We start from the raw sequence: 12,391 nt of genomic DNA, 5'->3' as shown, positions 1-12,391 counted from the left end.
CCAACCACTGCTGGCTGATGGAAAACGTGTCACTAACTGGGCGCCGCCACAGACACTCAGCCCATAATAATACTATATACTGCAGATGCAAAGGCTTTCATCAGTGGGCCATAGGCTCAGTCACCATGTGTTACCTTATTCAGAGAGAGAGAGAGACTTACAGACATTTATTTACTTGAGATTATCACTTTAAACAAACAACGTGTGAAGAATTGAATGTTAATGGTGCTGGTTTGAGCTTTAGGCGACATGTTGCTTCTAGTCTTTACCCTAACCTGGGCTAGTAACAACCTGGTCCCAGCTTTGTCCTCACTAACACTCAGTGTTAACTAACATATTTATGTATAAGGGACATTGTGCACTGTGTGATCTGGGTTATGTACTCCTGTAGTCCAATCCAGATGAACCAAAATGCACATTAAAGGTAAATTGTATCTTACAGGAGAGATTCCCTTTAAAGCTGCTAATACAACAACCCCCCCCCACTCGGGTACATGCAGGGGTGGCAGGATCACCGCAGAGCGCTGGGGGTCGCGCCCTCTGCACTGAGCGTTTTAAAAAATGAACTGTAGGCATTTAGAGCCATAATTGATGTTGAAAGAAAGAAAAGGAAAAGGTTGCGGGGGCAGAGCCGGTGGTTGGGGAGGGAGGGAGAGGGAGGGGGAGGTGGGCAGTGCACCTTGACAGGAAACATAGAGGTGAAGAGCAGGAGTTGGAGGTTAGTTTGACAGAGAGAAAAGAAGTGGTGGTGAGGAGAAGGAGGGGGGGGGTTTAGCTGCGGAAGTGCCAAGCCCACTTTTAACTGAACTGAGGGTGGTGAGCTGGTGGTGGAGGGGTGATGCAAAGGGGGGTGACAGAGATAGAGATCAGGGGGAAAATAAAAGGAGTGTGCAGCAGGGGAAGGAAGAGGGGAGGAAGGAGAGGAGCTTGGGGTGAGAATGAGGGAGGAAGGAGGGGGGGCAGGGACCTAGTGCACCTTGACACTTGCTCTCACCGCAGCACCTGATAAGTGCAATGGAAAAACGTCTGGTTTCCTCCTGCATGTTAAGTGGTTTGTATTCTCCTCCTCTCCATGCAGCCTGTAGCTACAGTCTGCTACTGTACTGACGCTACGCACAGAAGGAAATGACAGAAAACCAGAGTGTGAGAGAAAAAAAGGTACATATTGTCTCCTTTTGTTCTGTTTTTCTGTTTTTTTTCTCGATGAATACTAATCTGTGCCTCTCAGAGATGTAATCTGTAAACTCACGCTGAGCAGAAACAGCTCAGGGATTTAGAGAGGTCCCTCTCCTTGTAGTTCCTCAGTTACTTTATTGTGCTGTAACTATATTTGCAGTTGCAGTTAGCCTAGCTTAGCTTAGCAGGACCAGGCTAGCTTTTCCCCCTTGCTTCTGGTCTTCACGATTGCTAGGCTAATTACCTTTGGTTCAAGTTTTGTGTCTAAACACACAGAGAGAAAAATCAGCACATTTGTCTCCTTGTAGATTTTTAATCTATAGCCTCTGATTGCAGCAAGCAGAGAATTCATTTTCAAGTTGATGCTGAATAAAAACAACTCAGCGGTTTGGACGTGTTCCTTTCTCTCTACTTCTTCATGCAGTTACCGTTCTGTGCGGAGGCTTTACTTGCCTGAATAACAGCCGGGCGCCGTGACTTCTTAGATTCTTTTGCTTTAAAAAACATAAACTTGTGTTTGTGTACGTTGTAAAAAACAAGATGCAGCAGGGTTTCTCACACATACACTCTTAAGTCCCGATCAGACAGAGTGCGTTTTGCAGGCTGTAAAACGCGAGGCGCACCGCACTGCCTTTTGTGTGAAGCCTTAAAAAAACGAGCAGCTCGCTGCGGCTTTTTTTTCTTCTGTTGTTAAGGCAACCGCCGAATCATTAGCTGTCATTAAACTAACCGCTATATTGTAAACTGTCAGAAGGCCCGCCTCTCCTTTCATCCGATTGGACAATGAGAAAAAACACCAATGATGTCGGGCGCTTTTCTGCTTTGAGTTGAAGTTTTTAAAACACGAGGCGCTCAGAGCGTTTCCTCAAAAACGCGAGGCGCTCTGCAAAAAGCAAAAGCAGCGTGCAAAAAGCGTCTCATTGAAAACAAAGACAAAAAAGCCTCCAGCTGCTAAAACACATTCTGTCTGATCGGGCCCTTAGCCCGAGCTAGTTGACTTCACTAGAAACCCGTTGCCTTAAATTGCTTTAGGTTTTACACACGGTAAAACTAACGACAATTAGTTACAGACACAACGAACCTTAATTAGATGCAGCGGCAAAACAAGCGTACTTTAATAGTCTTTACTCAAAATCATTAGATCACTTAAATTAAACGTTAAACACTGTAAAATAATTTGTTAATATTAGAAATGACTTTTCTTGTGATTTATTTGATTATGATTTCAGTAAGAAACACACACTCCAGGTGACATTAGTTCTTCATGTACAGCTACGATAATAAAACACAGTGTTCCCCTCGGTCATGTTGTAGACAAAGCCTAAAATAAAATAGCATTAAATAACATAAAACAACACATTCTGCATGCACACACTTCTGACAATGTTCAGAACACGTACAACAACTAGACAAACTAGAAGTCCAGTCCAGCACAAAGCATGATGGGACACGAGGCATGGTGGGCCGCTGGAGCAGACTCCGCACTCTGCACAGCCCGAGGACCACCGTCATTGGCTAAGACCTGTTGCTAGGCAGAAGAACGATTGAGCCCCTCCCCTCTCCTACAGGAACGCAACATGCTAAGTTATCTCTGCCTAACATGATGATTAACGTGTTCGTTTGGGCTCAATAGCAACTCATTTTCTTTAGAAATGACTTAAGTAAGAATAATTAAAGTCAACTCAGTTGAGTTTTATTATAAATCAAATCCGGGTTTACAGCGTAGACTTTACTTGGGCGGGCCCAGTATTATATATTATTATAAAATATTAACGTCGTCATTGTATATTCAGCTTTTTTTAATCCATCCGAGAGAACGACGTCATCCGAGATCGATCAAATAGTGGCACTGTGTAACCTAGCCCCTCCCCTACCTGTTCACCTACTGAAAGTCGCACATGCTCTGTAAAGAAACAGAGAGAGAGACGCACACGCGTGTTGAGGACCCGCAAACGGTGGATATTTTTCGAGCACAGGCCAGGTAGACCATTTTTGTGCCGGCAGGTAATGGCGGCCTTCTCCGTCGGCTACCACCACAAGTATCAGAGCTGTGGGACACACTGTGCAGTATAAGTGATCACGCGCTGGGGATGATGGTTAATGTAGTCGAGCCGTTTCCCCTTTCCTAAAGTCTTCAAGCTAAGCTAGGCTAATTACCTCCAGCACAAGCTTTGTGCTTAACTTCAAGACGGAAAGACTGACAGCCAGAGAGTGTCTCCTATATTGTGTGTTTTGTTATATATGAATCGTGTAATCTTTAAGTCGGTGCAGAATAAAACAACTTCTTCTTTTTCTTACATGCATGTTTATCCATCATTTTTAACATCTGCGTTTCATAAACAACTTCTGCACAGAGATTTAGCTGCACACTTTAATTTGCTCAACAGAGGATCAGATGAGAGGGGACATATATCTTTACTACCTCATGCATGCGCTGACAAGGAACTCATTCCCGTGATTTGTAAGTGGGTCTCTCCACAGAAGCAGCATTAACAATATTCACTTTAGATAACGTATGATTCCAGGCCCGGGGAGAGGATGGGTTTCTTAGAAATGCTTTGTTAGCACTCTCCCCCCTTGATAAATGATTGAGGACATGTGGCCTGAGACATCAATACAATCTCTGTTGTAATTAAAAAAAGGTGCGCACCAACAATATTACACAGCTTTCGCTTTGTCTCTCTCTCCCTCTCTCTGTCTCTCTCTCTCACTTCCTCTGTCTGTCCCTCGCTCACCCACTCTTCCTCTCATGGAGCCCTGGAGCAGAGAAGAGATAATTCAAAAAGCACTTGCATGGAGTGAGACATGAAAAAGGGAGACATATGAAATTAAATTCTCTCCTTTTGCTCTATTGTTCTTTCATTTTCTCCCCTTTGTTACGTAAATGCATAAAAGCAAGACAAGCTAGATTCTAATTATGATTTTCTCAAAACTGAGAGATTTTTTATTTTATTAAAAAATGAAAGAAAGGTGTCACAAACAAAGTAGACTGACTGTTCCAGCACTTTGTCAAAGTCAAAGTTCTGCAAGTGCTGCATCACTTAACTTCAATAAAGGTAATCTTTCTTTTTTTCAGCGTCCTCATGAACAATTATATAATGAAATAGTTGAAAATTGAGACTTTGAAGTCTCAGTGCAGCTGCTTTACAACAAAAGCAGCAGACTTAAAGAGAAAGTTTGTTTTAATTTTCTCACTCAATCTACATTTGTCCTTCCCCTTTCTTTAAGCTTAAACAGGTCAGAAGCGACGTATCCACGGAGCCGCTGCACGCCTTTGTTCTGCACGCACACAAACACAGCCGGGGACGGTTGCTTGGCCTATCAGCTGCAGCAAAACGAGAAGCTAGAAGGCAGATACCACACAAACCACCGAGTCAGATGGGTGCTTTATTTGGAGCTTGTGGTGGGTAGTGATGGTTTGAGGATGGGGGACTGAGCAACAGAGGAAGAAGGGGTTGTTGTCAGGCCATGATTTGAGTCTATGTACTGGTGATAAGCAGCAGCAGCTTTCAGTCATGTGACCATAAACTTCACTCTACCACGGGAACCATCTTTGGATGCTCTCGCTGTATGGATAATTTAAGCCTGTAGGTACATGAAGGTATGGATGACACCGATGGGGGAGGGAGGAGAGGGGGTGAGGGGGGTGAGAAGGCAGGAAGAGATGAGTCTTACCCCAGTAGAGGGCAGTCTCTTGCCGTCAGGGTTTGGGCGCATGGGCAGGGAACTGTAAAGCCTCACACCTCGATCTGCAGCACCGTATCTGCTCTGGAAGAGGAAAGAGAAAGAAGCACGTTTAACTTGTTGTTCAGTGTAAGAACATGAATAACAACAGAGTCAAGAGGTCCTGATTTCCTTTAAACTCTGACCTCCACTGATCATACAAACTGTGCTTTCTGACAGTTAGAGTAATGTTTGGCTGCCATGTTAAATCCCATCACCTCATGCTGATGTACCACACATAATAACTGGATAATGTTTGCTCGGTAGCGGCACTAATGGAGCTAAGCTGTTGTGTTTGGTAGCTCCACTGTTCTCTGACTGACTCCATCTTTCTTTACGTTACACAGCCGATAATTAGAGTGCTGTGGGTTTTAAGTGTGCCAGCTCCTCCCTGTTCTCCCCCCATGTGGGTTTTTAGCTATGTAACACAACCTGAAGAAGCGGCGGTGGCGAAACCCTCAGTTGTTGGCGAAGCTAATTATTCGCAACAAGTGGTCCCTGCCAGGAACGACGGCGCGGCTCAGTGGGGTTCACACCGTGGCCCACAGTCACAGCGGGGGGCTCATCCCGGGATCCACTTTCTCTATCTCAGTCCTCGCCTTTTATCTCTCTCCTCACTTTACTCTCAGCTACACGCATCTCACAGCGATTCCTTGATATTCTGTTGCTCTCTCTTTGGAAACATCTGGTCAACAGTTTACGCGTCGTTTCTGTCACGATAACCCACTGTGTGTGTTAATTGATGAAATGAGCTTTTTAATTCACGTGTTGGAGAGTCTATTTTAGCGTCTCTCAGTGCCTGCTGTTAAATAAATAATGCAGCTGGCTCATATGGAAGAGGATAAAACATGCATTTATCCTTGGACTGCTTTCTGCCATGTGTAGTGCTTAATGACTTTGCTGCACTTACATACATTTAATATGTAGATACACACATGCACAGGTTATCGATGGGGAGAAGTGTCACATGATCTTTCTCACTCTCTTATTCTTCTGCTGGTTACAGGCTTCATTCTGACAACCTCAACACGGACACCAATTTACTACTTAAGTTCCTTTTTAAAAGATGAATTAAAGCCCCCCTCCTGTGAGAACCCAGAGTTTAACCTTGTGAACATCTCCATGTGGTGTTCTTCATGAGCTACAAGACACATCAGGGACAACATCAGCATCATCTCCAGGGCTGGGCCTGTCTGCTTTTAACCTGCAGCGTACCAAGGACAGGCTGAACAACACGTGTTCAGATTGGCAGGTTTGAGACGTCACAAACCTAAGGACCCAAACCCGTTACTGTGGGGTGACGCTATGCGTATCATTTTGTGTAACCTATGGCAACCGCTTCAACGATGCGCGAGCCAGCTGTAACCATCATCGTCATGTTTGCAAACTCACTGCTGACTGCTAACGTTAACGTTACTGATGCTAACTACTACATTTCAAGCTAGCTTAGTTTGAACAAGCTGCCACTAAACGATGGCAGAGACGTGCTTTGTTTTTCTGCGACGGAGGGGGCGTTTGGAAATTTGCATTGTGGGCGGGGCCTATGCAGAGTCAGGAAGAAGGAGGAGACGCCTTGGGAGGATTTTCACAAGGTAATTAAAGGTATTTTGCAGAAAAAGACTTATCAGACACAATTTATTATTTCAAGCAGAGCATTTTATATGTCTTAAATAACATTTCACAATGTTATTTTTCCTGATTATTTATCTGTTTATTTGATTTTTTTAAGTAGCGTGCATCCAAGAGCAGGGCTTCAGATTCACTACGCAGTGAGCCAACTGTTTCTAACAAGAGTGAGAACACACCTGTAAACCAACCGAGCCTGGCCCTGCCTCTCACTTCTGCTCAGTCACATGTTGCAGGCAAACATCCAGCGCACACATGAGCACACGGCTTCAGAGTTCACAGTGGAGCCGCCGTAAACGCACCTTTGCAGATTGTGTTTATGGGAGTAAATGCACAGTGATTACCACGCAGTGAAACCCACGAGCAATGTATGCAAACGCTTACGTAACACACCATGCATGAAACATTTTGAAGAAGTAACGGGCTCAAAGAGCATGATTTATTCCCTATCAGCAGCAGCTCTATGCAGAGCAGTGTACAGTATGTCCTAACAGATCTAATGGTGTAGGCCGATCACAGACTGTATACAGTGCAGGCTTTCCCCTGAGGCACAGTGAGAGTGTACTTCTTGCTGTGTAAGGTTTTGATTTCCTGTGCTCATTATGAAAGGTGAAAACAGATGAGTAGACAGCAGTGGCCATCTTGTCGATATGGTTCGCATAATGATGACACAGCATTATTAAAGAGAGCGCTCATTTACAACTCTGCTCGCTGCTGCAGCGTCCAAACAAACACAAACTCAGACTCACAAACTCTCAGCCCCCATACGTTTGTTTTTAGATGTGAAGTTAGTTTTTCTCTACTTTATTTGTTGTCTATAGGTGGAGCTGGGAAGTAGCAAGGTGCAAATACTGTGTTTCTATACCTAGTAGATTGTTTAGGTACAGGTAGTTTACCTGAAAAACTTTCTACTTTAAAGCCAGAGATATACTTTAAGCTCGTGTACGCGAGATGCAGTCTGCACATGAGCAGTAGGAGCAATGTGAGGGATGTGACAGGGACAACACGGCAGAAGGGACAACAAGGGCCAAAAGCTTTGAAGGCAAGCTGAGAGACCGAGTCTGCAATTATCCACATCTGGACGTGTGTCATTGCCACTGCACAGAGACAAACACGCCTGTCAAAAGAGCGACATATACATCTTAGAAGTCGTCGTGGAAACTTGCAAAACTAAACTAGTCCAGGAAAGTGAAGTCTGGCACAGAGGGAAATGTCGGAGAAGCGGAGAGGGGACGGTGCCAACATTTTTACAACAGGCGTGTTGCTTTACTTTTACTGCATCATTTTAACTTTGCATTGTTGATTGTTGCTTTGCCAACATCAAGACTGATTTCAAACTCAACGGATGAGACAGAAACACATAGAACAGTCGATTTCTCGGCGTAACCGCGAGTGCATCACATGATCACATCAGACCTAACGTGATGAAAATGACGTGAAAGATAGATTAAGATTAAACACACACACACACACACACACACACACACACACACACACAAACGAAAAATCGCATTTATTTATCCTTTCTATCTCCATGCATCATACCTCCTTTAACTACTAACTAAGTATCTAAAAGATGTTTTATAATTCTGTGTATATTTCGTAACTTTAAAAAGTAACACAACAGAGTGAGAACATATAAATCTTCTGAGATTAATTACGGACTCAAATAGAAGGTTTGAGAAGAAGATCCAGAGGAACAACTGAGAGAACAAAAGGAAATGTGCAGCCTGCTGCAACACAGCCTGAGTTAGTGATTTAGGTCCCGCCTCTGACAAGGCAAATAGCCAATCATAGTTCAGGATGTTTGGGGCCCAGGCGACTCTGGATCCATCCCTGGTTGTGGCCAAACACTGCCAGAGTTTTTGACATTATCGGAGCAGATTCAGAGCAGCGTTCCTCATCCAACAAAGTTATTCTTCGTCATTTCCAGTATTTTTTTTACTTATTAGGATGATTTCTGTTTAACAGTCCACACAGTAATGAAGGGCTTCGTTTTCCTGTTATACTGTGAGCACAAAGCCTGTACTTTTACTTCATTAAGAAGTTGAATCAGTGCTTCTCTTTTCTCACACGTCTCCGTACTTCTACCTGAGTTAAGAATGTGTCTACTTTTGCCACCTCTGACTGTAAGGTCTGCGAGGGACTCTTTGTCTGCAGAGCTGACATTAAACAACTTGTTTCTAGCTCATAATCAGCAGCAGGATCCAGCATGTTATCTGTTGTACATCCTCAATCAGACATTTCTTTCTCTGCCGACCTCGCAGAGCAGCTACTGTACACTAACAGCTTCTCTCAATGGACACTTTTTTCTTTCGTGGCTTGTTAGGTAGCTTGCCAGCATCGCGGCTAAATGAATGCCTCGCAGCACAGCAGCGTTAGCCAGCGGAGGAGCCACAGTAAGTGAATGTTTGATATTTCTCCAGTGTGCCAGGCTAATCTGGCCCTGTGGCATGCCATTACGGGGCTAATAACAGCTGTCTGCGGCCTGGAGGGGACACAAGCAGTCCTGGCCGCGCTAACTGGCCCTGACAGACTCATTAGGAGTGCTGGCACCCAGAACGGCAACAGCCAAACTCCTCACATTTCCTCGCTGGCTCGCAACGGTTTGCAAGTGCAAGAAGCATTGTTCTCTACACTTGTTCTCTGACACCTTTCTTTTGTTTTGCAGTCCTCACTTCAGACGCTCTCACCCTCGTCACCTCTCTTTCACTCTCTGGCTGGCTCTTTGGATTCGGTGTGATATTTCCTCCAAAACAGATGCTGCCAGCCGTTTACCAGCTTTGCTCGACACCTTCTTTTTTATACCCTGCACACCCACACTCTCGATCTGACCAAAAAAAGAGCGGAAGGCAGAGTTCACTTGCTTCCTCATGCAACTGTAACTCTCTAAGAAAAGTAAAGGTAGAATAAATACATAAATGTATAAGAAATCTGTCTAACTTTCTGCCTAACTTTTGGTGCTCAGCCACAAGATGCTGCACGGCACCGTGCAGGAAGAGGCCGGTATCCTCTCTGAACTGTGTTTCAGTTACTGTAGCCAGGCCCATGTTTGAGGACAGAGAGGGACTTCCCCAGCAGACAGCAAAAGCAAACATTGTGCTGTCGCTTGGCAGGGTCGAGCCAATCACTGCGAGCTGAGCAGACAATAAACACGGGGAGCCAATGACGGCCGTCTGGATGGAGAGCCATTAACAATGGGGGGAGGGGGAGGCGTTGTGATGTGATTTCTCGCACGACCCCTGACATGTGACAAAGTTTAGCTCATGTGCAGATGTGAGTTATGAACACAAAAGCTTGAGATCGTGTCAGACAATTAAACTTAATTTCATTGTACACAAGCACGAGCGAGAATGTCCCGGGTGTTTCCCCGACATCACATTTTAATATCTGACTTCTCCTGCACGGCTGGTTTTTGTGACTTATGTTCTACGGTTCATGGTCCCGTCTGTCTTTGTTTCCGTTTTGTGCTGCTGATGTCTTAAAAAGTCTCTTTTTTTAATAACCTTTCAAAATAAAGGTCAAAAAAACTAAATACTTAATTTCATAATTTCATAATTTAATAATTTCATAACATTAGCGACTGTTTTACAGCTTTTCACACCACAATGAGCGATTGTTTGATCAAGTCCAGCCGACACTGACGTAATGTTTTTTATTTGTAGTTTATATTTAAACACACATGTATCATAGATTGACTGTTTTCTTTGTTAAAACAGTAAAACAAGGAGACACCTGTCCTCCATCAAATGATTTCAATCAAGCATTTTACCTCTTTTTGAACTTTTCTTTTTTTGTCAGAAATGTTACAAACTTTTTGTTTCGGTGTGAATGAAACTTAAATGGTGGCCTAACAAAAGGGTCGGCAGAACAAGCCCCACCTTCAGCCTACACCTGCTCAGCTGGTTTGTCCCAACATGTATTTATTTCTAATGTTTACAGAACTTTTGTGGTTTTTTTGGAGGGGGCGAAAAATAGTTGCTCACCGAAATAAATAATGACAACAATATTAATAATGATAATGATAATGATAATTTGGAGGTTAATATAAATATAGTGGTATAAACATGTCTTTATTCTGTTATTAATATTATTACTGTTATATTATATAGTATATTATATTATTGTATTGTATACATATATATTATTATACTGTACCAGACTGAACTGTACTACACCATATAACATCTGATACTCTGTCTTTACTGCTGTATGTACATTACATTATTATAATTATTATTCATACCACACTGTTTATTGTATTATTATTATTATTATTATTATTATAATTATACAAAATGGTTGCAATTTTCTTTTTATATTACGATTCATTTCCATATCATATTACATACATACTGTGATGAACCACACTACGGTTATATTCTGTTTTTACTGCAGCACTACATCATGTTACATTATTTATTATTTATTGCATTTTTATATTGTTCTACATCTTTTACCTTAAACCTGGTGTCATATTATTTCACACTGCTAAATGTCGCTGCTATTAATCACACTACTTGTACAGCAGGTGTTTATACCTCTTATTTTTTATTACTTATTGGATCTATTCTTAGTTTTATTTGTATTTACATATTCACTATTTTGTCTTTATGTTGCTGCTTATGAATTTCCCCGCTGGAGACCAATAAAAGATGATCTTCTCTTATCTTAAATCTGTCTTATATATTTTGTTAATTCATCAGTGTTATGTATTTTCTTATTTATAGCTCATATGAAACACACACGTACTGACTGTCCTCCTTTACACAGTAACGACAACGTTAAACAGGAAACGCTGTTTTATGTTAACACAAAAACATTAAAGTAGAGAAAAAGAAAAGATATATTGTTTTCAGATTTTTATTATTCCCAATGCAAAATAAAATCCATTCAGCACCAGGTTCTGATATCTAATAAATATAAATCACGGTTATTTCCCCACATCAGCAGCCTGAAGCGCAGCAGGCATTACCATACATCCACTCATTAGATATCAGCGCTGCCTTTTTATAGGCGGGGGCCGGCCGGGTGGGGGTGCACTGTAAAGCCAGAGGCACAGCTGTGGGGGTACAGTTACCTGTAACGTTAGCTGTTGCATGTTATATTATTTACGCAGATCTGGACTTAATGGAACACATGTGTGTCTGCAGCCCACATTCTTCCCAGATTAGCTGAAAGGTCTGCACACATCAGACTGCACCGATGAGAGGAATGCAAGGCCCAGACCGGCTTATGAGGAAACCCTATCACTCATCTATGGTACACACACACACACACAATCATGCACGTACTGTACTTAAACACTATGGAGACAGTGCCCCACACTGTATGTACAGTATGCAGTCAACAATGCGCGCACGCTGACATCATTCAGATCAATAACACAAAACCCTCCACACAGACACTGTTCAGCTCTGCTCCCTGATATTGTAACGGTAAAAACACACGATCCTGTCGATGCTGTTGCATAAACATGTTACATAATATCAGCGTGATATGAAGCCGCGGTGGTCTGACAGTCAATAACAGAGCATGAATCACTTTTTCAGTGGTTGTTAAGACACTTTATTGTGAAACAAAACTAAGTGCAGCGTGCTACTTTGGTTTGCAGTTTGATGAATCATTTTCCTTTTTAAATTTAGATCTGAATGTGATATTGTTTAATTTGATGACGAATGATTCAGGCTTGATTCTCACTGTATGCAGACTTTTATATAAACTTAGTTTTAAAGGATGCACTTTACTTTGAAAACTTTTGAGTTCCTCCACGGCATCTTTAACCAGGAGTAACTTCTAACAGATAAACTTTGCACAAACTGTTGGCGTTGTTTCTTTTACAGAACAGGATGCACTTAAACGATAT

The 12,391-nt window shown here is 42.6% G+C and overlaps 1 protein-coding gene across 3 annotated transcripts in view; it reads right to left on the bottom strand.

The window, feature by feature from the left end:
- Positions 1-12,391, bottom strand: part of tox2 (TOX high mobility group box family member 2) — a 136,765-nt gene that overhangs the window by 69,593 nt on the left and 54,781 nt on the right. For all 3 annotated transcript variants that reach the window (XM_069678994.1, XM_069678993.1, XM_069678995.1), the window contains exon 2: positions 4,852-4,944. In XM_069678994.1, coding sequence (XP_069535095.1) covers positions 4,852-4,893 — 42 coding nt within the window. In that variant the 5' untranslated portion in view covers positions 4,894-4,944. The remainder of the gene's footprint in view (positions 1-4,851; positions 4,945-12,391) is intronic.

Source organism: Semicossyphus pulcher, unplaced genomic scaffold, assembly GCF_022749685.1.
Source record: "Semicossyphus pulcher isolate SPU_LCO1_2020_fin unplaced genomic scaffold, fSemPul1.0.p SCAF_3, whole genome shotgun sequence".
Lineage (NCBI taxonomy): Eukaryota > Metazoa > Chordata > Actinopteri > Labriformes > Labridae > Semicossyphus > Semicossyphus pulcher.
The sequence above is the reverse complement of the archived record's forward strand: the minus strand, read 5'-3'. Positions and strand labels throughout refer to the sequence as shown.